Source organism: Malus domestica, chromosome 08 (assembly GCF_042453785.1).
Source record: "Malus domestica chromosome 08, GDT2T_hap1".
In the NCBI taxonomy this organism is placed as follows: Eukaryota; Viridiplantae; Streptophyta; class Magnoliopsida; order Rosales; family Rosaceae; genus Malus; species Malus domestica.
In genome coordinates, this window is record NC_091668.1 from 2,535,193 (window position 1) to 2,559,658 (window position 24,466).

The 24,466-nt window shown below is 39.2% G+C and overlaps 3 protein-coding genes and 1 pseudogene across 5 annotated transcripts; 2 read left to right on the forward strand and 2 right to left on the reverse strand.

Annotated features, from left to right (window-relative positions):
- The first annotated feature begins 3,633 nt into the window (after nt 1–3,633).
- Nucleotides 3,634–4,249, forward strand: LOC139198293 (peroxisomal membrane protein 11A-like; annotated as a pseudogene).
- Nucleotides 4,250–7,877: 3,628 nt separating this feature from the next.
- On the forward strand, nt 7,878–14,379 carry LOC103420931 (uncharacterized). The gene is made up of 16 exons (XM_008358967.4): nt 7,878–8,387; nt 9,195–9,692; nt 9,945–10,077; nt 10,211–10,324; nt 10,422–10,495; nt 10,570–10,644; nt 11,208–11,300; nt 11,412–11,472; nt 11,628–11,960; nt 12,103–12,229; nt 12,347–12,446; nt 12,592–12,661; nt 12,749–12,901; nt 13,013–13,108; nt 13,351–13,676; nt 13,789–14,379. Exons 1-16 carry the CDS (start codon nt 8,325–8,327, stop codon nt 14,032–14,034), a joined length of 2,562 nt encoding a protein of 853 aa, XP_008357189.3. The 5' UTR covers nt 7,878–8,324; the 3' UTR covers nt 14,035–14,379.
- A 1,489-nt stretch (nt 14,380–15,868) lies between these two features.
- LOC103428620 (pathogenesis-related thaumatin-like protein 3.5) lies at nt 15,869–16,980 on the reverse strand. The gene is made up of 2 exons (XM_008366735.4): nt 16,863–16,980; nt 15,869–16,739 (listed from the first exon to the last, which is right to left on the reverse strand). Exons 1-2 carry the CDS (start codon nt 16,903–16,905, stop codon nt 16,042–16,044), a joined length of 741 nt encoding a protein of 246 aa, XP_008364957.3. The 5' UTR covers nt 16,906–16,980; the 3' UTR covers nt 15,869–16,041.
- A 2,380-nt stretch (nt 16,981–19,360) lies between these two features.
- Nucleotides 19,361–23,357, reverse strand: LOC139198225 (probable 1-acyl-sn-glycerol-3-phosphate acyltransferase 4). 3 transcript variants are annotated; one of them, XM_070826626.1, is made up of 4 exons: nt 22,507–23,357; nt 20,506–21,108; nt 19,975–20,105; nt 19,361–19,851 (listed from the first exon to the last, which is right to left on the reverse strand). In XM_070826626.1, exons 2-4 carry the CDS (start codon nt 21,075–21,077, stop codon nt 19,403–19,405), a joined length of 1,152 nt encoding a protein of 383 aa, XP_070682727.1. In that variant the 5' UTR covers nt 21,078–21,108; nt 22,507–23,357; the 3' UTR covers nt 19,361–19,402. The 3 variants fall into 3 exon arrangements, with proteins under 3 accessions (XP_070682727.1, XP_070682726.1, XP_070682728.1); XM_070826625.1 differs by lacking the exon at nt 22,507–23,357 and adding an exon at nt 21,687–21,837; XM_070826627.1 differs by lacking the exon at nt 22,507–23,357 and adding an exon at nt 21,336–21,467.
- Between the last annotated feature and the right edge of the window lie 1,109 nt (nt 23,358–24,466).

The window sequence follows — 24,466 nt, forward strand, 5'->3', positions numbered from 1 at the left end:
GGATACCAGTAAATCCATCAAACTTTCTAGCTTGCCCACACTATCAAAGTAGTCACTGGGATACCAGTAAATCTATCAAACTTTCTAGCTTGCCCACACTATCAAATTCAAATCGTACCCTTTTTAAGACGTGGATTTGTTTCACTGATGTCGACAAATTTGATTCTTAGTTTCTTGTTCTTGTTAAAACATGTGGTTTAAGTTATAATCATAAATTTAATTAACCAGGTATTATGGTATCCCTTGTTTTTTAGAGCGATGCTCTCTCACGTACACTAGAGTTTCGGTCCTTTCTTGCTTAAAGTTAAATAATTAGAATCCCACTCAAATCAAAAGAGAGCAATTCCTCTTTAAGCTAAAGACTGACCAAGGTAATGAAACCAATTTTCTTCTCAGATTTGAAAAACATGCATGCGTATTTTAACCTAACAATTGGACCAATGTGCTCAGCCGAGCCAAGTAGCTAAGCGGAGCATTTAAAAGTGATTGGTTGTATGAAGATTTTTGTTAGAGATTTATTATCACCTCATGCTGAAGTCATATAAAGCACGCCTGTTACATTCCGGCTCGGGCCCCCATCATATTCTGGGCTCGACTCCACCGTAGCACGATATTATCCACTTTAGTCCCCGACCACGCCCTCACGGTTTTGTTTTTGGGAACTCATACGAGAACTTCTTAGTGGGTCACCCATCTTGGGATTGCTCTCGCGTGAACTCGCTTAACTTCGAAGTTTCGATAGAACCTGAAACCAGTGAGCTCCCAAAATGCCTCGTGTTAGGTAGAGATGATAATATACATATAAGGCATAGATGATCCACTCATCTGAACGATGTGGGATGTTACAACGCCAACTGAGGTTAGTAGGCCAAACTCACATCTAACAAGGTGTGTAGCAAAGCAAATCATAACTTATTGTTTCTCAAACTTAATTAGAAGAACGAAAAAAATTGAACGAATGCGCCAGCATAATTTACGGTTTTTTGTTTTTTAATTTTAACCTTTACAACAACATACACATCAAAATAGAGTAGCCTTTTAAATTCTAAATTGTCATGTCTAATTTCACTAAAAATAATAATTAAGAAATATGATGCACCACATCACCAATAAAAAAAAGAAAAGAAAATTAAAATTGAAGCATACGAATTTTTTAATATGGCTTTTAATAATTGATAATTTGGTTAATCCAAATGTTGGGGGTGGTGGACCGTCATGACCTTATCCACTTACATTATCAAAGATTTTTTTTTATGAATAATGCCAATTCATATCGATATGAATTTCCTTTGCTTAAAAATAAATCAAAGAATTCAACACAAAAACCAAAAGGAAAAACTTTTACATTCCCGGTTGGGTGATCTTTAGATTTGTTTTGTATTACCTTTTGAATTTTCAAATTTAATGTGAGCAATTTAAACTTTTAATTGTTTTTTTTTTCAAATTAAAATTTTAATTATTAGTTATGTCATTATTTTCCATTAATTTTACCACGTGTAATAGTGCGTGATCAATTTGTAGTGGCATATACTTAAACATAATGTTTCCTTCCCAAGAAAAGTTGGTAATATTTAGATACATAACAATTGAGTTATGACAAGAAACTGACTCGTCTTTAATTGATTGCAAAGTGACTAAGGGGGTGTAGTCAAACTTGGATTTGAAAAGATTTTAAAATCCTAGTGTAGTCAATTAAAAAAATTTAAAAAATTTTAGAATCCATTAAAATCTAGGTGTAGTCAATTAAAAGATTTTAAAATCCATCAAAATCTAAGACCATCTCCAAACCTGGGCTAAAAGCCAAATTACCCCATCCCAAACACTCTCCAACCCATGTTAAAATTTTAGGCTAAATGTCAAATGTTATTTCTGGGCCAAATACCCCCAAACTTTCCCCCTGGGCTAAATGCCAAATGTTTATCGGAATTTAAATTTTTTTAGATTAAAATGTTCATAAAATTGATTTACAATAATCAACATATTTAATTTTTTTTTTAAATTGATTTAAGAAAAAAATTAGCCTAAGTTCATTCTTTAATAATTCCGGACTAAAATTTTAGGGCAGTAGGGTTGGAGCAAAAAAGATGTTTCTGGGCTAAAAGCCAAATTTTCCGGGCTAAAAAATTTGGCTTTTAGCCTAAGGGTTGAAGATGGTCTAAGTGTATTAAAAAATTAAGATTTTGGAGGATTTCATTAAGTTGTGGATTTTGTGGGATTTGAAAGCAAAAAATATGTATAACCAAAATTAAAAAGAATCCAACCTCACTCACCTCTAGGATTTCAAATCCTTCTCCCACAATCCATTCAAATTCCTTAAAATCCATATGAATTTTGTAGGAGATTTTAATCCTCTTAAATCCTATCAAATCTATCACTTTTAAAATCCTTTAAAATCTTAGTTTGACTACATCCCCTAAAAATGTTTCTAAAGAAAATATTTTTTATTTATTTTAAAAGTACTTGAAGAAGCACTAATTATGTCACATCCCGCCCCGGACTTTCACTACATCCCGAGCTCGACTCTACTGTAGCACGATATTATCCGCTTTGGGCCCCAACCACGCCATCACGATTTTTGTTTCTGAAAACTCACAAGAGAACTTCCTAATGGGTCACCCATCCTGGAATTGCTCTCGCTGTGATCTCACTTAACTTCGGAGTTCATGTGGAACCCGAAGCCAGTGAGCTTCCAAAAAACTTCATGCTAGATAGAGATGAGAATATACATATAAGGCTTTGATGATCTAACGATCTATCCCCCTTAGGGACCCGACGTCCTTGTTGGTACACTTCCGGCCAAGGATTGACTCTGTTTATATCATATTTAGGGTCTCGTATTTAGATCTCGTACAAATACTCGGGGGACTTAAATGTAATTACGTGATAAAGGAATGGGCAAATATGTACTAAGTGAGGATCCCTTATTCTATAAAAGGACTCTTCACCCTTACAATTGGGGGAGGCCATTTCTAAAGCCTTCTCACCCCTCTCATATTCAGAGGTTCTCTTCTTCACCTCTCAGATAAATACAATATCAGTGTGGATGTAGCCCAAACCTTGGGGTGAACCACAATACATCTTGTGTTATTTACATTTTATGCAGATTCACGGTCGATTTACGTTGTTTCAAGACCTTCGGTTTTGTGCATCAACATTTGGCGCAGTCTATGGGAATCGATACGAAAAGTTGTGTCGGTTTTCTTTCATTTTTTCACATCCGCCGTGGATCTGCAAAATCTGCAAAAACCCAAAAAACCAAAAGCAATCACACAAAAAAAACCCAAGGAATAAAATTTGTCATCTCTCTGTCTTGTAGAGCTTTTAAGACCCACACGGACTCCAACCCATCGCAAAAATCCTTTCCCTTACAACCCAGATCCGGTGGGACGCCATTCGCAATCCCCAACCCCCATAATCCTCAGCCATGGTTTCGGCGTCTCTCAAAGCCGTGATGCTGACTTACGTCCAGTACCAGAGAGGTGACCAATTAGGTCACTTCCTCACTTAGATTTCCCTCGTCCCAGTATTCATCAACTTCGGCGGCTTCTTCTGCCGTGAACTCCTCCACGGCATGTTCTTCTTCGTCTCAGCCTACAGATATCTCTCTCTCTCTCGCTCGCACTCTGCGTTTCTATGAACTTGAAACCTTCAACAACCACTGCTCCTCTACTGAACCAGAAAAACCCTAACAATCATTCATCGAAACCGAAGCCAAGGGACTTCCTGAGCCACCTCGAAGCCTACCTCGCGAAGCGAGATGGCGTTGACAAGCTCATCAAGGTATCTCGGTACGCCACCAAGATCGTCTTTGCCTCCTCCGTCATTCTAGAAACCCTGCCCCTAACGCAACGGCTTAAGAGCTTCGAGTCGGGCGTCGGCGTCAGTCGCAAGGCCTTCCGGTTAGGTAAGTTCATCCAGGACGTTAACGCTCTGAGGAGCTCGAACTTTGTTTCGAATCAGGAGCACGTACTGGCAGTAATCGCCTACGACGGTGAGAGACTGTATTTTTTTTCATTAAACAGTTCGTCTGGCTGGTCAAATCTGGATTGATCTATAAGAAACACTCGCGGAATTTGCAGAAGATCAGCGCCTGGGCCGAATTCATCCGGTACGCAACATCATTTCATTGAAATTTAGGGATTTGAATCGGATCTCAAAAGACAAAAATTGCGTGAAATCGAGCATTGAGATCGCGATCACGATAGGGAACATGCGTGAGAGAGAGAGAGATGAAAGGTTTGGAGAGTGACTGAGCAGATGAGAAACTCTGCGAATGTCGTTCAAGACACTGGGCTAAATTATAACTATTGTGTCTAGGAGTCAGACATCGCAACTGGCTACGTGGTTGGTGCATTTTTGTTCTTCTTGGTAGGTAACGAGCAACTTTTGAAATAACAGGCTGAGATGACTCAGGCTTTGGGAACATTCATGAGTGTGTACTACAAGTCCAAGAAGGGAAGGAAGACCGAGAATGAGATGCATGAAGCTGAGCAAGCCATCCTTGAAACTCCTATCACCGAGCTCTGATGTTGTTCGAGTGTTTTTCGTATGGATCACAAGTTGTGGACTCGTGGACCATGGAGCGCTAGGAATAGAAAAGGGAGGCTTTCCTCATATGCCATCTACAATCTACAAAGTAAAAGCAGGGAACCAGAGTGCCATCTGCAATCTACAAAGTAAAAACAGAGAACTTGAGTGCCATTTGCAATCTGCAAAAAAAAGCCAAGTAAAGAAAAGAATTTTACTTTACTTTTGTCTGCCATCTGCAAAACAGAAAGCAAAAGGAGAGAAGAGAAAAAAAAAATTGGGTTTTGACTGAGCACATGCACGACTGCAGCGCAAAGACAGATACAAAGATAAAGAGAGGTGTGGCGGAAAAGAAAAAGCAGAAAGCAAAAGCAAGGAATAAACACCCCACCAGAATGATGTGATTTACTTTTCTTATTTTTTAATGATGTATTTTTCTTATCTTTCAGAGACATCTGTATAAACCCCATTAGAGGGTAATCAGTAAAAAAAAAAAAAACGGGAAAGCCCAAAATAAATGGGCTGGAATGTTGTGTGGAGGGCAAAGGCCCATAAGCCCAAAATAGCACCAACCAGGTGATCAAAAGTACGTATAGTACTCCACAATTATTCGGTAAATCGCCACTATTACCACCAACCAGGTGATCAAAAGTACGCCTAGTACTCCAAAATTATTCGGCAACCCGCCGCTATTACCACCAACCAGGTGATGAAATGTACAACCCGTACTCTAATATCATTTGGCAACTAGCCATTCATGCCACCAACCAGGTGATGAAATGTACAACCCGTACTCTCCTTCATGCCACCAACTAGGTGATCAAAAGTACGCCCAGTACTTCAAATCATACTTGAGCATTACTCATGTCAATCATACATAAACATTCATGAGCATCACTCATTCAATCATACATAAACATTCATGACCATCATTCATGACCATCACTCATGTTAACATTCATAAGCATCACTCATGTCAACCAGGTGATGAAATGTACAACCTGTACTCTAATATCATTTGGCAACTAGCCATTCATGCCACCAACCAGGTGATGAAATGTACAACCCGTACTCTCCTTCATGCCACCAACTAGATGATCAAAAGTACGCCCAGTACTTCAAATCATACATGAGCATTACTCATGTCAATCATACATAAATATTCATGAGCATCACTCATTCAATCATACATAAACATTCATGACCATCATTCATGACCATCACTCATGTTAACATTCATAAACATCACTCATGACAACATCTATGAGCATCACTCATGTCAATCAACATAAACATTCATGAGCATCACTCGTGTCAATCAGCTTCAAAAGCTTCATTTATAGAGCTTTAGCTTCAAAAGCTTCATTTACAAAAGCTCCAGCTTCGAAAGCTTCATTTACAAAAGCTTTAGCTTCAAAGCTTCACTTGCAAAGGTTCACCTACAAAGCTTTAGTGCAGGGCATACAAATACCGCATCCGAACAACAGCCACTTCGGCCCATACATGGATTCAATTTGAAGTCTTCAACCAACAGACTCTATTGACCGAAGACTTGGGGGACTACATTATGTACCATATATTGGGCCTCAACTGGGCCTCATGAAAAATACTTGGGAGACTTATCCCATTATTTATGTATTAAAGAGCGATCCCTTATTCTATAAAAGGGACTCCCTCACTTTCATTACAGAGCACCCATTATTCATGTATTGAGGAGTGAACTATTATTCTATAAAATGGACTCTCTCACCTTTATTAGAGAGCAACGCCGCCAGCTGAGCAACCGCCTCGCCGCGAGCATCACTCCTAGCCCATCACTTCTGTATTGAGGAGCGATCCCTTATTCTATAAAAGGGACTCCCTTACCACCATTAGAGAGCATCGCCGCCTACTGAGCAGCCGCCTCGTTGCGAGCATCAACTCTAGCCCATCATTTATGTATTGAGGAGCGAGCCCTTATTCTATAAAAGGAACTCTCTCACCTTCAAACGCCACAAAGCCAAGCCAACCAAGGCAACATAAGCCACGAGTCGAGCAGCCTCGCAGCGTGTGTTACTTCTAGTTGAGCATCATTTCAGATTGAGCACTGCCTTATATCGAGCATCAGTTCAAGACAGTATATAGTTACTTCGGCCCACACATGGACTGAATTTCAAGTCTTCAACCAAAAGACTCTCTTGACTGAAGACTCAAGGGACTACTGTTTATACCATATTTAGGGCCTCGTATTTAGATCTCGTACAAATACTCGAGGGACTTAAATGTAATTATGTGATAAGGGAATGGGCAAATATGTAATAAGTGAGGAACCCTTATTCTATAAAAGGACTCCTCACCCTCACAATTGGAGGAGACCATTTCTGAAGCCTTCTCACCCCTTTCACCCCTCTCACATCCTCTCTTATATTAAGAGGTTCTCTCCCTCACCTCTCAGATAAATACAATATCAGTGTGGACGTAGCCCAAACCTTGGGGTGAACCACGATACATCTTGTATTATTTACATTTTATGCAGATTCACGGTCGGATTTACGTTGTTCCAAGACCTCCGGTTTTGTGCATCAACAGACTCTAATACCAAATTGTTACATCCCCGCTTGGACCCTCACCACATCCCAGGCTCGACTTCACCGTAACACGATATTGTCCGCTTTGGACCCCTACCACGACCTCACGATTTTGTTTCCGAGAACTCACACGAGAACTTTCCAGTGGGTCACCCATCCTAGAATTGCTCTTGCTGTGATCTCGCTTAACTTAAGAGTTTCTACAGAATCCGAAGCCAATGAGTTTCCAAAATGCATCATGATAGGTAGAGATGAGTTAGAGGATCCACTCCCCAGGGTGATGACAAATTACGTGCTTCTTGTAAAAAAACATTTCTAATGTTTTTAAATGCACTCTAGCTATTTTAAATGCATTTCCAAACGAGTTCTCTAAATCTAAATTGAACATACGCAATTGCAAGAAATTCAAAAGCTGCTTTGGACAAATGTATAAATGTAAGTATCGATTTGATATAATAGTTTAGAAGTAATAACGTGGGGATATTAACAAAAAAAAAAATTTAAGGAGCTTAGAATCAAATTTAAAGTTGAGAGGGCAATGTGGAAATAAGGCTTAAACGTTTCCTAAAATAGAAAAAATAAAATAATTTAAAAGAGTTACAAATTATGGAAAGTTAAAGCGACATTAACATTAATAAACACAGAGAAATTAAAACGTTCAATGGGCCTAATGTAATTCCGCCAAACATCAAGGTCATTGCTTTCCAGCTTTTCCCAATTTAAAAATAAATAAACAACGAAAAAAATTTTGAAAGATGAAAATATAAAAAAAATTAAAAAGAGTAATAAAATCATCAGCTGTACCCACTCCCACCCAATCCATCTGATTTTATAGCACCTCTTCTCTCTCTCTCCCCTTGTTCTCCTCCTCCTCCACTGTCACTGATTCCGCGCTCTTCACATTCCCGAAAGGCCGAAGCTTTCAGTGGCGGGACCAAAGAGCTCCTCGTTCGAATCAGTCGTCGAAAGCGGCAGCATTTTTTATGCTCTCGAAGCACCGAAGGCCCACACTGTTCGGCGCTTTCGAATCGAAACCCCAAAAGCCCAAAGGGGTCTCCGTCGATTTTTGTTTCTCTTTCAGAAGGGAAATAGATTATTTCGTAGGTTAAATTATTGGGTCAATTTGAAATGCAGAAGAGCCAGCGATTTTTGTGGGTTTTAAAGCCGATCGGAAACTCGCCGGCAATTTGATGGAATCGGTGCCCATAGTTTTTCAGTTTCCCGCATTTCATGGAGGTGATTATGCGGCGTCGTCCATGTCCCTCTCTCAGATTCGCCGTTGTTGTCCTCAAGGTGAGCTCTTTCAGCTTTTTCAGTTTTATTATTCAGTTTTTTTTTTTTTAATTTCTTTGACGATTTGAGGTTTGAGTTTTTTTGGGTTTTTTTCCCTCGAAAATTTCAGTTAGGAGTTAATGGTGTGTTTGGTTGCTGAGAAATTGCGGGAAGAGATGGGAAAATCTGGGATTTTGGTACTTTGATTAGTTGTCTGTTATATGTTTTCTTTGTTATTTCATATTCCCGGGAACCAAACAGCGGGTTAGGGCTTTTTACTTTGATTGGGTTCATGGAAGCAGCTGTGTTTAGTACGGAATGGATTTCCACTTTCCAAGCTATTTGCTTTTGCTTGTGTATGCTTCCATCTAATTAAACTTTCCTTTTGTGGAAACTGTTCACTATGTTGAGGGTTCACATTTCAGTTTCTTTTGTTTTTTATTTGAAAAGATTTTAGCTTTCAGTTTCTTTTGTTTTTTATTTGAAAAGATTTTAGCTGATATGTGGGTTGGGTTTGGTCAATTGTTAGTGTTCATGTTCTTTGAGGTTGAAGCAGATTTGGGTCGAAGCATTCACTTTCATGTGCTAATTTGAGCTATTAGGATTCGGAAACTTCGTAGTTGACATCTGTTCAGCTGTTCTGAGACTATATATGTTAGATCTGCCTTTTCTTTTGGTTTTGTGAATGTGTTGGAATTGTGTGTATAATGGTTGATCTTTCACCACCCAATTTGTGTTTGAACAATAAATTTGAGTTTCTACCAAGAATCCAGCTGTTAAAGTTGCTCACTTTCATGACATATGTGGTTCTTTTTGGCGTTGCTTCAGGTTATTTTGCTATTTTTATGGTTGGAAGCTAGTAATGCAACATTCCAAGAAGGCACAGTTCAAGGGCAAAGCCCAGAATTGTTATCCGATAGCATCGTTTCACATTCCTGCATTCATGACCAGATAATCAAACAGCGGAGGAGACCTGGTCGCAAAGTGTACACTGTTACCCCGCAGGTGTATGAGAGGTCTAGTGTATCAAAACCCCTTCACCAAAAGGGTAGGGCATTACTTGGAATTTCCAAGTGCTCGGTACATCAGAAGGATGTTAAACGGCCTATTAGAATATTTTTAAATTATGATGCTGTTGGTCACTCTCCTGATAGAGATTGTCGAAATGTTGGCGATGTTGTGAAGCTTGGGGAGCCACCTGTGATTTCAATTCCTGGCACTCCTTCTTGTAATCCTCATGGTGATCCTCCAATTTCTGGTGACTGCTGGTATAACTGCACCTTGGATGATATAGCTGGGAAGGACAAAAGGCAACGCCTCCGCAAGGTTAGATTGTGCTTTGTTTTCCTCCTGACTTATTCGTCCGAGTTAGTACCTCATTTAACGAATGTATATTGTTCCTGTTCTACTTTGTTTGTACTGCTTCATGTCTCTGGGTTCTGCTTAATCAAACAGTTCTATTTCATAGAAAATATAATGTGCACATGATAGTTGAATTTATTGGCAGTGCTGCATACTAAACAGCCCAGGTAAATTTAAGCATGCATGAAACTAATCTTCCGATGTATTTAAATGCAGGCTCTAGGGCAGACTGCAGACTGGTTCAAGAGAGCCTTAGCTGTTGAACCTGTGAGGGGGAACTTGCGGTTGAGTGGGTATTCAGCATGTGGCCAGGATGGAGGCGTACAATTGCCACGTGAATATGTTGAAGGTATCTTACTTGCAGATTGGGTGTTGCGTATCAAGCTCATTTCTTCATTTGAGTTTTGTATTTAGCGGCAAGTCTTGATATGTGCTCACACACTAGTATACTATCCTTTTAACATAGTGTTGATCTTTTTCAGAGGGTGTTGCTGAAGCAGACTTGGTTCTTCTGGTGACAACAAGACCAACCACTGGGAACACCCTTGCATGGGCAGTGGCTTGCGAACGTGATCAATGGGGTCGTGCAATTGCAGGTAATTCATTGATTTAGCATCGTTTTCAATTGACATAGTTGTGCCTTTCTTGCAATAGAACTCAGGACTGATAGTATCTTTTTCTTTTTGGATGTAGGACATGTAAATGTTGCTCCTCGCCATCTGACAGCTGAAGCAGAAACTTTACTTTCTGCTACTCTCATACATGAGGTCAGTGGGCTTTTAATGAAATTTAAAAACATGGGATGTGCTTTCTTACTGATTAGAATGCGTGATCCTTCCAGGTTATGCATGTTCTCGGTTTTGATCCCCATGCATTTGCTCATTTTAGGGATGAAAGGAAAAGAAGGCGTGGTCAGGTAAAGACTATTACTAATGCATCAAAATCTTCCTTTACAACCACGTGAAATCTATGTATTTTGGTTTTAACTTCTGGAACCTTCAAATAATACAGTACTACCACTATCATTGTCCCCATTCTTCAGACCTTTATTATTTGTATCCATCTAGGTGCTTTGGAATTGCAAGAATTGAGATACGCTCCTTTACTAGAATTTGAGTTCTGCCTTTAGCAGTTATCCCCATTATATTAGTAAATGGTCCATTGAGTGAAATTTTAACCTGCATGCTACATTCTAACCGTATTCAATGTACGAGAAATTTATTTTTTCTTCTTCTTTTGAAAGCATAATCATTGCATCTTGTCACAACAGTTTCAGAGACGATAGTCAAATATTTCAAATATCATGATCTGCATAAGAGCCTGTAGGAACTTTTAGTATTTATTTGAGCTTTTAGTATTTCCTTTTGTTTTTTTCGTCTGAAATGCATTATGAAAATTATATGATGTTTTATTGTTGCTTGATTATGGAAAATTAATTGACACTCTGGCCCCAAAATTTTTCCTGTTATCCATTTTCAGGTTACAGAACAAATTATGGATGAAAAGCTTGGGCGGATGGTGACTCGTGTGGTGCTTCCACGTGTTGTCATGCATTCAAGACATCATTATGCGGTAAATGTCAGCCCTTTTTTTATGCATGGATTTGCTGTGCTGCTCAAGAAAACTATATATTTTCTAAGAAAATTATTTTAAGACACAAATGGTTGAATGTTTTTCTGGCAGGCATTCTCTGAGAATTTCACTGGTTTAGAGCTCGAAGATGGTGGAGGACGCGGCACATCAGGTAAAGTTTGTATGCTATGTTGTAGAGGTTATATCACCAATATACTGCATTTGGTTAAATAACTGTAGCGGATTTTTTTCCCCGACTGATAACAACAAAGTTGTGATAGCATTTTGATGTTTAATAATACTCATTGTACATCTATAAACTTTTAGGGTCACACTGGGAGAAAAGACTTCTAATGAATGAAATTATGACGGGGTCAGTGGATACAAGATCTGTGGTTTCAAAAATGACACTCGCTTTGCTAGAAGATAGTGGATGGTACCAGGCCAATTATAGTATGGCAGAGAATCTTGATTGGGGCCGCAACCAAGGAACTGAATTTGTGACTTCCCCTTGCAATCTCTGGAAGGGGGCATATCATTGCAACACAACCCAATTGTCAGGATGTACATACAACAGAGAAGCTGAAGGTTACTGTCCGATTGTAAGTTACAGTGGAGACCTACCCCAGTGGGCACGCTATTTTCCACAGGCTAACAAAGGTGTGGTTTTTGCATTTATAATTTACATTATTATCTTTGAACTGGTTTGTATAAGCATATTTGTGCTATATTATAATATCTGTTAACCATAATACTTGGTTTGGTGCTTGATGTGAATTCTGTTGTCCTGTGACGTTTCCAGGTGGTCAGTCCCCACTGGCTGATTATTGCACCTATTTCGTTGCTTACTCTGATGGGTCATGTACTGACACTAACAGCGCACGGCCACCTGACAAAATGTTGGGTGAAGTACGAGGAAGTAACTCTAGGTGAGATTTTAAAGTCAATTACACCTTATTAAAATAGGAAATTGCTTTCCTATGGATGCTGGATGCAGTTGAAAATAGCAGCATGTTGCTAATGACTGTTCATCTTGTTACTTGTAGGTGTATGGCTTCATCATTGGTACGTACAGGGTTTGTACGGGGTTCGATGACCCAAGGAAATGGATGTTATCAGCACAGATGTGTTAATAATTCATTAGAGGTTTGTCATTCCAATGATTCTTTTTCATCTGCTCTAGTTTATCGGGTGCGCATGGGGTATCATGGTAGCTTTATCAACCATAGAGTAGACAAGCATCATCTTTATATTTGAACCTGCTTCATGTTTTTTCCCCTGCAAATTTCAGGTAGCTGTGGATGGTATGTGGAAAGTATGTCCTGAAGCTGGTGGACCCCTTCAGTTCCCAGGATTTAATGGTAATGATGCTGTTCTATCATTTTTCCCTCTCAGTCTTGTTGTGGGGGCGTTACCGTGATTAAAACTTGAAAATGTTCCTCTTTCAGGTGAATTGTTATGCCCGGCATACCATGAACTCTGCAGTAAAGGCCTAGTTCCTGCAAATGGACAATGTCCAAAGTCGTGCAATTTCAATGGAGACTGTGTTGAAGGAAGGTGCCACTGTTTTCTAGGGTTTCATGGTTCTGATTGTAGTAAACGTGAGCTCCTAATTCTTTTCCACCCTTTATAATCAGCACGCAAGATGCAATTACACCAAGTTATGATGCACCATTTACGTAAAACCACTTCTGAAATTATGACTTTTGCAGGCACCTGCCCGAGCAACTGTAATGGACGTGGAAGCTGCCTGTCTAATGGGCTGTGTGAATGTAATAAAGGGTACACAGGCGTTGACTGCTCCACTGGTATGCCCTCTTTTTTTTTTCTTGTTTTTCCATTCCAGTTTGTCTATATGGCAAACGTAGCCAACTCGAGAATAATCATCCATATTTCAGACACTTGACTGATGCTGGGTGAAGGGTTTTAGGACCACCGTCTAAATTCTTTGCACCGTGTCAAAGAGTCCTTTTCATCCTCTGCGTTCACGATGACTGCTAATATTCTGGCAGTTAGCTGTTTTCTGAAAAGTTTGCTCTTGTATCGGCAGCGGTTTGTGATGAGCAATGCAGCCTTCACGGAGGTGTTTGTGATGATGGAGTCTGTGAATTCCGCTGCTCTGACTATGCAGGCTACTCATGCCAGAACAGCACCATGCTCCAATCCAGTCTTAAAGTCTGTAAAGATGTCCTGGAAAACGTCAACTCTGGTGCCGGACAGCACTGTGCACCCAGTGAACCAAGCATATTGCAGCAGCTCGAGGATGTAGTGGTCATGCCCAACTACCATCGTTTGTTTCCTGGTGGCGCCCGGAAGCTTTTTAGCATCTTTGGAACCAGCTACTGTGACACAACCGCGAAGCAGCTTGCTTGCTGGGTAAGTCGCCTCCCACTCCACAACCCGTCATTCCATTTTCCATTTTCTCCATCACCTTCTCTCGCCTTTATCATTTCTCTCAAATACTCAGAATCCGACCATGCACTTGCAGATATCGATTCAAAAGTGCGACAAGGACGGGGACAACAGACTCCGTGTCTGCTATTCGGCCTGTCAATCATACAATTCGGCATGTGGGGCTTCGCTCGATTGCTCGGACCAAACCCTGTTCAGTAGCAAAGACGAAGCACAAGGGCAATGCACAGGCTCTAGTGGGATGAGAACGTCATGGATTAGCAGCATACAGGATTGGTTTTCAAGTAACAGTTCCTCAAAAGGGACGTCTGTAAAAAATTAGGCAGTTCTAGTTATTTTTGGTTTTTCGTAATTTTTTTTTTGTAGGGTTTTAATTTTACGAAAAGGTGGTGGCATTTCAATGCTGGGCCTTTTAGATGTTAGGGTTCCATTCAGCAAGGCCCAATAAATCATTAAAAAAATGTTGGGCCGGGAGGTGAGCTGTTGCTTTCAAAGATGAAAGCCTGCTTGTAGAGAAATTTAGAAATGCATGAAATGCAAAGGGGATTCCAAAAGAAACAAGGAAAAAAAAAGTTTAGGGAAGCTTGTTGAGTTGAGTTGTTTGTGCAGTGGTTTGGCCGAAGGCCTTGAAATTTGAAAGAAAAAGGAAAAAAAAAGCCCTTGTATTTGTTTAGTGTTTTTATTTTACGTGTTTTATTAATTTTGAGCTTGTTTGGAAGTGTTTTTTAAAATATAGTTTGGTGAAAATGTTTTTGGAGCTAATTTTGAGTAAGAATGCACGGAAGTCTTGGAAAAGTACTTAAAATTCATTCTAGAAAAAGTATGGCTCGTTTGGATGTGCTTTTAAAATTGTTGAAAGCGTTTTTAGGGAAAATATTTTTGGGTTCCAAAAGCACTTGAAGTGCTTTCTGCAAGAAACATTAGTTATGTGCTTCTTTCAGGAAGCACTTTAAGTGTTTTTTTTCTTCAGGATTTTCTTGTGTTTTTACTAAGGATTAATTCCAAAAATATTTTCACCAAAAGCGTTTTCAGTCATTTTAAAATCACATCCAAACGAGCTCGTATATAATTGGTGTTTCTTGTAGATGGTACTTTAAATACTTTTGTATCCTAAAATGTTTTCTCTAAGAGAGTTTTTAGTCATTTTGAAATGACTTCCAAATGAGCTCTTTGAAACAAAACTATGTTGTTGACTGTCTGGAATCACATGTATTAGAGAGTGCCTTTATACAAATCAAAGCACAGAAAACGCTAGGAAGGTTATGTTTTTATATCATATTTTGTAGAACCCATGATGTGACAGTTAATAGTTTGATTCTTTCTCTAATGATTTAAAAAATGATTAAAACCTTCAAATATATGATCTCTCCAGCATCACTCGAAAAACACAAACTAGTTTGAACATTAATACACACAAATTTCCCTCTCATACGCTATCAACACTATCTTCAAGATCTGAATCGTTGATTTTGCAAATAAAACGGTTACCCCAAGAGATGGAGGGTATTAGTGTAACTAGCAGTGTTGATCCCGACAAATTAAGAGTCACATGGTAGAATAAGAAAGAAAGCGACAAAGGGACAGAAGCTTCAGTTTCATTGTTCGAAATGCATACAACATCTTAGTCTCGGACAATAATGATATGCAAATGCAAGGACATCAGATATATTGGTTCATTGGTGGTGCAGGAGAAATGTTTCAATAACACGTATCGGTACATTAAGTGTCATAATACAAGTGGTTGAAATTTTTTTTTTTTAAGTATCCAAGCACTTTTACTATAACGTTTGGTATACTAAGTTGTATTTTCAGCACACTAAAAAATCTTTCGATTGTGGAGGTGCCAAGAGTCTTCCAAATTAAGTAGTATTGCATTCCCATGCATGCACCGCGTTAGGAACCAACACGCAAAGAAGCTCACTTAAATATATTCATACATGTATCTATATCTCTTCTTAACCTAATTTACCACCCATCTAATCAAAACATTTTAAACTAATCACACCAAAAAGAACCGACAAAGCAAACGTACAGATTAGACTTTTCTAGAATAAAACCATGTCCTATTAATGAAGATGGGATTATGAACAGAGACAGCTACCCATCGTTCGTGAAATCGAGGATTAGACGAGTATTACTACATGTTAGACTTGATCTTCGAATAAATAACATAATATAAAAGTGCTCTAAAATTTGATTAAACCATAATCAATTTGCTACGCAACACTAATCAATTAATATTCTAAACCCCATAAGCACAAGGGTCCTTCACTCCCTTATCTAAAATTTAATTTATACCAGTATACTTAATAATTAATTGATCATTTGTTTATGATGACCCGCTGGGGCAAAATGTGATCAAGTAGTCCGACCCGGAACAGGTACAAGTGCTCGTAGCGTCGTCATAGGCGTAGCTGTACGCTGTGGGGCACGCCGTCTTGAACATCTCCGAGTACTGCGTCGGCGAACAAGTCTGCGGCGTCGCGTGCTCCCCGGTGCAGCAAAACTCTGGCGTGTTAAACGCCGCGCACGCGCTCCTGCAAGCCACCACCGCCCCCGAACCCGCATCCATCACCCGCAGCTCCGCCGGGCAGCGGCCGTTCAAGTCCGCCACGCACCCCGCGTACTGGCAGTCGCCAGTTCCGCCGGTGGCCCACAACCCCATACCCACATTGTAACCGTCCACCAGGCTGACGTCATAAAAGTCCTTGTCCCCCGGGTTGGACCCGATCGTGAACTCCGCCAACGTCACTGGAGGCGCGCCACCGCCGGCACATTTTAGCGACCCGCAGTCGCCAGTGACGCATTTTCCTTTTCCCGCGTCGTCGAAGGTGCAGCCAGTTCGTGCCCAGAACCGGCCGGACCAGCCGGGAGGGGCGGTGAACCGGACAGAAGTACCAGGGGCCAATGCGAAACCGCCCTCTCCGAGAATTGCAGCGCCGTTTCCGGAGAGAGTTCCCGGCCAGACTGTGTAACCGCAACGGTTTTGGAGAGTGAATTGGGTGGCGCGGACTACATTACCTGCAGCTGCATCAAGAAGCAGGGGAATATTACCCAGAAACAGAAACGAGTTTAGATTACGTTAATTACTTTATTAATTAGTGTAGTTAATCATGTTTAATTAGTTTAAAGAGGGATTTAGGTACGTACCTAACGTGAAGAGAGAAAGAAGAAGATAGAGCTTAGTCGCCATAACCGAAAACGAAGACAGAGTCGAGGACAGTTGTGGAATTACGATTTAATCCGATTTGGCGGTTCCAAGCTTCCGCTTGGTGATCGGTATTTATAATTGCGCCCAGGGTTAATTTTGGTATTTTAAATTCTTTCTCTCTTTCCGTGACGTGGTATAAGATGGTGGGGCCTGTTCTTATGCGCCGGAAGCAATACCTTTTACTAGGTAATGAACCAATGGGGGCTTGCCACGTCATCAAAGTAAAGGCGGGGCAATCTTTCTCTGTCACCACTTTTTCTATTTTAGGAAAGTAGTTTGTTGGATTTGGTTTGGTTTGGTTGATCGCCAGGGTAGATTGTTTGGCAGTCGAGTGTGCAGCTTTACCTTATCTTATGTTTACCCTTTAACTTTGCTTTGTTTTTCAATGATAAAACCTAATGTGTCATCGTGTCATCTATTTTAGTGTTACGGAAAAAAATTGCAAGAATTCTATGTTTCGATGTATAAACTACTCTCCATATTTATTATTCACGATGTAAAATCTGATGTGTCATCGTGTCATCCATTTTCACGATGTGTAGTTTAATGAATCCCACGTCGTGAAAAAAGAAACTTTGCAAAGGTTTATAAGTAAGTTGAACTACTCTCCATATTGCCAGTTAATTTTATGGTGGAACCTTAATTTTCTTTATGTTATCAGAGCATGTGGCTAACATATGAAGCCGAACAACAACACGTGTTCCACACCACCTAATTTTTATTGTCCAAGTGTTTGGCTTGAAAATTTATCACGCGTGAGGGGTCGTGTGAGGAGGTGAAGCTTAATGAGTCTCACATTGTGAAAGGAGAAACCTTGTAAGGGCTTATAAGTATGTTGGATTACTCTCCATATTGTCAATTAATTTTATGGTAGAGTCTCAACTTTTTTCATATTATGCATTTTATTTTTACCCTCCCAAATATACAACAAAAAATGAATGGTTTGGGCCTTCAATCATTTTCCGTTCGGAAAAATGACAAATGCCATTATTCTTTGACAAGATGATTTATAATTAAACTATAAGATACGAGGAGTGTGATTCAAACATAAGTGTATGGCACAAACTGATTGCTCTAATCAACTGACCTAATTCTCGTCAGCGTAAAAAAAGAAAGGCAGGAAGGACTAAAACGGTTGGCCAGTTGAACAAGCTTCATACATCGCTAAGTTATAAACAACAAGAAGATTGGAAAACCATGTTTGGCTATGAAGATAAAAAAAGGGGCGTCCTTTAAGAAAAGCTATAACCAAGCAGACCGCAAATGCATGCCAGCAGAGCCATGCAAAATGCGTTTTCTTTTAATCGTTGGCACTGTCTGGGTTTGATTGTTTCCTATATATTGGCATGATACGTACTGTGAGGCTTATTTGTGGTATAAAAGTCGAAATCCACCAGAAAGTTGGGCAAGACAAAGAAACCTGCTCACATACAAGGGTTGACAAAGTTCATACCCTTTGCTTCACTCATTTAATCTGTCTACAACTACCAGCTAACCTCGTAGATTGAGAGACAACTTTCCCAGGACATCAAAATGTCGATCAGTACTCTAAACGAACAAGATGTCAAGTGTGAAAGTTAAAACAAATGGCCGCGATGCAAATTTCTCTCATTTGTTTTAAGCATAAAGTTGAGAATAATCCCCAAACTTTCTTTTTTGATCTATTGAAAATACTTCTTCACAAGACACTTATGTTCATAAACCCTTTCATTAGCACGTCACAAATTTTAAAAAGATCCAGGTCACGTTTAGAATCTGTAAAAACTTTTTAACTTTTTCCATCAAATAGTATCAGAAGCGCTCATCTCACAAGCACTTCTACTTGTTCTAAGAAAAGCACTTTCAAACGTGACATTGTTCTTTCTATTTACAATGTACTAAACAATTTTTCAAGATGATTCAAGATAGAAAATGAAAATTATAAGATTAATTTTCAACAGATATATCTGATATACCACTTTTGAACCTAATTACAGGAAGATAAGATCCAAGGCTCAACATGTTATAAAATCACTGCAAATCTGTAAAAACATTGACGGTGTATATATGTGGTTTCATAGACTGAAGAATCCCCGCGCCATAGCACATGGAAAACTGTCATGCTACCAGGCAAATTTGCAGCTCTCTTTAAATTAAATGCTGCAATGACTAGAAAAATGAAGTTTGCATCTATTGCTTGTCTCAAGACAATGACTGGTTACTTTGGCTGGGATGCGAAATTGGGAATAAACCGCTGCAATGACGTCCTAGTTGTAGGTCCGCAAAGGCAATCCCTCGGATGTTCCCCTAACCCAACCCGGGAAGGGACCGAAGCGAACCGCAGCAAGGGGAATGTCCGTGTCTCGTTGAAATTATTCTACTGTTTTGGCATAAGGAATTCGGCGGCAAGCACACGCAGGTGCAAGTGCAACAATATATATAAACATTCCAAAAACACTTTAAAAATTGGTATTTGGACATTTTATTTCTCCTTTAATTGCTATTCAATTCTTGGTCTATTGCAAACACATGTTGCTTGAACAAAGTCTAAAATTGGCATCGGATGAAAATCAAAATAAGTAGCTGTGGCAAGGTACCCACATGATAAACCGATGTATATTTTAAACCAGACGGATGAAAAAATGGCTAGGTAAATCAGCATGATAGTCAAAACAATTACGAACATGAAATTTACCAAGCACTTGAATGTAGAAAGCTCTTCTTCTCCTCCTTCATTAGGGAAATGCCCTTGATCGCTGAAATCGGAAAGTAAGTTGTCCTTGAGCAGGAATGCTTCCGTTAACCAAGAGGCTGCATCGGCATTAGAAGCAGGGATCTCTTCAATAGGGATTCGCCGAACATGTATGTGAACTTCTGATGGATCCACGCCAAACGCATTGTCTAGAAACGAAGGGCATTGATTCTTGTATGTGATAGTCAAGTCATAAACTGCAGCACAATTTAGATGGTCATCAGAGAACATATAAGTATAACATGCACGCACACAATCTTCAAAATGTTTCGATAAGAAATTGTGGGGAAAATCACAGAGTTGAGTTTTGTGTAAATAACCTGCATCCAAAGAACTTCTTAGAGCTTCCAAGCAAGCACAAAAGCCTTTAGTTCTTGGAAGTAGCACATGTGACAGTACAGGAAGTCCATTTTCAGCAGCAAATACCTGACTCTTTTTGCATTTTTCTTCACTGTATAGAGACAAAAAGAAGAACTATATATCTTCGTATATTCATATATTACTGAATAAACACAAACCCTAGCATGCAATATAGAAAATTGCAAGTTGAAAATATGAGATGCCAATGTGGGATGTAACCATTATATTAAAAAATGTGAGAAATGGGGTCCAAGACTTATGTATTGTATAGAAGTGCATCAAATTAAGGCAATATTGTAACCATAAATTCTATCTTAATTGAACTAATTCTGTAACCTAATTGAGATTACTTCGAATCTTCTATCCTTGATCAAATATGGAAATACATGTAGATGGAGGTCAACAGTCTTGTATATAATAACTTCAACATAATAATCTGAAAATATACATGTAAATGGATTGAAAAAAAAAAGAGGGGTAAAGGGTAGTACTTATAATCAGTTCCTTCAGGAAAAATGGCAAGCCAGAGAGGGTCTGCAGGATCAGCAAATGACGAAAGCATTTTCCGCATAACCGGTTCATCAGCTTCCCACTTCCTCTTCAAAGGAATGAACTCTAAAATGTGAAATCCCCACCCGAATACTGGCAGCTTCATCAGGCTGCTCTTGAGCACATACTTGATGTGTCCAAGAGACCCTTTTCGCAATGCAAGATCCCACAAGTACATCCAATCAACCTCGGTTTTATGGTTGGCAATGAGGAGAGTCCGTTCTTTAGGGGGCACGGTGTCTCCAGAAAAAACCACTTTCGTGCCGTTGATCTTCTCAAACAGGAAAGGCCACAAGGCCAGCCAAATGCCAAAGAATAAGGAGGTTGCTGTTCTGCTTATATGTATGCTCAAAGGGCGCAATAATAGAGCAATTATGGGAGCAAAACACACAAGAATCGTGAACGCAGTCGAGAGAAATACTACTAAACATAAGATACCCCTCACAACCCTAAGAGGAGACAAAGGCCTGTGCTTTAGTTTACTATCTGGTTTCAAGGGACTGCAAACATCCATCTCGTTCCAGGAAAAACCTCCCTCAATGCAGCTGCAATATTAATAAATGGGGTTTTAAAATCTATGCTTAAAATGTCCCTAAATATAAATGTAAGAAAGAAAATAACACTGAATCATGAAAAAAAAGAAAGGAGTTGTTATTGGCGGCAAAAGAGTTATCATGCACTCAACCGGAAGAGTTTTTGAGTTACGACAGATGCATGGTGACTTTCTTGGCATGCCAATAACAGTTCCAAACAAAAAGAAGGGAATGAAGACCTCCAAACCCTAATTTTTCTCTATGATGACTTTCTCGGGGTGCGATGCGATGATTCAATTTTCACAGCAATGCTTTCACACATGAATGCCATTTGCTCCGAGAACAAAATTGATACCTCATGCCAATGTTGAGATTTCAAAGTTTCAATCAAACAGTATCCAAAATCGTTTAGATATAACAAATTATCAAACTTTTCAATTACTTTGCCAAATCCCCTTTTTTTGGCGATTGAAATGTAATCACGAACAAATAAAGGTAGAAATTCCATCTCAAGTACACACAAAATAATGGGGAAAACAATGTGTTTGTGTAAAGAAGTTTATTATTCAGAAAAAAAAAAACTGAGATACCTCATGCCAAAGTTGAGTTAGAGAGAAGTTTTTTGCTCCGAGAACGAAGAGTACGTTTGTGGTGTTGAAGAAATTAATCTAGAAAAAGAGAAGCGCGTTTTGTAAAAAATGGCCAAAAATAAAAGGCCATTTATATATAAATACCCCATAAATACAAAGGCCAAAAATAATAAAAATGATGAAATTAAGTGCGAATATGGAAGTATTTATTTTTTTTAGAAAGTAGAGAACGGGTCAAAAAGAAAATTTAAAGCTGTTAGATTTGTTGGGTAAATTTGATTGGTGTAAAATACAATACATGGGACGATAAATTCGATAATTTGATGGAAAAAAAAATAAACAAATCTACTAGCTTCCTCCTAAAAAAATAAGGAATAATATTAAGGGGAAAAAAAAAGCAATCTTAATTTTCACTACTACGAGAATCATGAGTGCTGTTTGGTGATGGAGTCCGACGCAAGTTGAGCAGCAGACTGATGGCTGTTCCTCAACAAATGCATACAAATCTTAATTTACGCTCATTTACTGTGAGAGTGGTTGAAACATAACATAAAGGCACGTATAGAGTCATGATTAACTGACTTGACCAGATTAAAACAAAACATTTTCTAGTTATGAAAACCAAAACGAAGAATTGAAGACGTACAAACAAACAAAAGATTAACTAGCTACAAATTGATATCTAATCCGACCAAAAAAGTCATTAATCACAAAAATTCTCACGGTTAGAAAGAGACAGCTCAAAGACATGGAGACTCAAATGCTTATAAATTAAACATGTGGATGAACAAAACTTTAGGGTAAATATGAACACACTTACTTGTTCTTTGTGGCTCGATAAGTCGATAGTACTTCTCGTGGCGAAAACGTCTCATAAACTCATAAAAGATGAAACTCCGTGTGACAAAGTCATGTGTTGCTAAACATTGGATTCATCCAAATACAGGTTGCTGGGAAAGGAAATGCAATAGTGAAAATCAAGAAGAAAATTGAGCTGCTAAAGATCAAACCATGACGGACGTTGATGAAGATTGATAGAGGTAACCAAGGTATGTCGAGGAGCTGATTAAGGGATGATGGACCTGGATTTGGATGACGGAGATATAAAAAGAGAAAAAATGAGATGTCATCTGTGCAAAACTCCTCGGCCGGAAAACTTTTGGTGTATTAAATCCAGGTTTTTTTTTTTTTTTTTGTAGAAAGGCAAAAGTTTTATTGCCGACAAAGCTTTACAAAACAAATATACAAAGGCCACGCGGGCCAACCAAAAAGAAACACGAAGAGCCCAACCAAAGATTAGGCTAAAAATCAAAAGCAAACCGACTGAAAAAGTAACCCCTAGCTTACTGCAACAATTGCCTCGCCACCTCGCAAACAGCTCGAACCATCGAACCCAACCAACACCATAAATCCGATCAGACAAAGCCTCAGAGATGGAAGGAAGCAAAACTCCATCATCCAGCAAATAGCTCCTCCCCAGTTGCAGCCACCAAGTAGAAGAAACCAAAGAAGCCAGTGGGATGTCCACTAGCGACAGTGCCAATGAAGGCAGACCAAGAGGGAGCCGGTGTGAACACCGGAACTCTACACACCCTCTCGATATACCGCAACAAGTAATATGTCTTTATCCAAAAACCAAATGCAACAATCAAGTTAGAAAATGGTAGCTATGTAACAGGGGAATTTGCCTCTAAGCCTTATCTATGAATTGGGTTTTTCTCTGCATTTCATTTAGGCTTAATGTTTCTGGATTTGGGCTCTACTATATAACTAGTTGTGTTGTGTTGGGCCTTTAAGCCGAAATTGACACCAAATTTGCTAGCCTTAAGCGTCTCTCATGATTATGCTTTTAATTTTCGGACATCAAATCAGAATCATGTGATTCTGAAATAAATGTAAGTATTAAACAATTAAACAAATAAAAGTAAACCCCTACACGGCTAACACAAGCACAAATGTATAGTCACCACTAATACTGATCTGGCACAATAAACAATATATACAACACAGTTATACTAGTAGCCACATCAGTCATCATTGAAAAGCAATACCACATAAAGTCATTGCAATAGAGCGAAGCCACATCAAATCATTATTGATAGACGAGACCACATAGCTCACCACTCAAATGTGAAGACCAATCTAGCCATCGTAATAGCGCGACCAAAACACTCGCAAGTCAAGGCAAAAACAACTATACTGCTCCTAGAATGAAACCACCGGTCAGCTCATCTCAGTGGAGGACAAGGACCCCTCATGCTAAGGTCAGCTGCAACTACACTGCTCTAGTCAGATTTCGGCTTCCACATGTCAAGCACCCCAAAATCTGGTTGCATAAGGCAACAGAACTGCTAAATCCAATGGCAACTTGCAAGCAGTGGGGCACCTAAATTTAATTCACAACCAGGGCCGGCTCAGGCCCAGTGCAAGCAGGGCAACCGTCCGGGGCTTAAAAATATTAGGGGCATCAAAATTATTAGGATGGTATATTTATATATGTTTTCATAAGAGTATAAATTTATAAAAAAACTTGGTTCAATGACACAGAAATTTAAGTAGAACAGGTGGTTTGGTCATTTGAAAATAATGAGAGGTCTTGTTTTTCAAAACACCACATGTGCTTATTTGCTTTGTAATTTTTATAAATTTCTTTTCATAAGAGTATAAATTTATAAAATTTGGTTAAAGGATCAAGAAGTTTAATTAAAAGCAATGGTTTTTGTTGTTTAAAATTAACAAGAGGTCCTAAGTTCGAAACGCTATGTGCATTTTTATTTTTT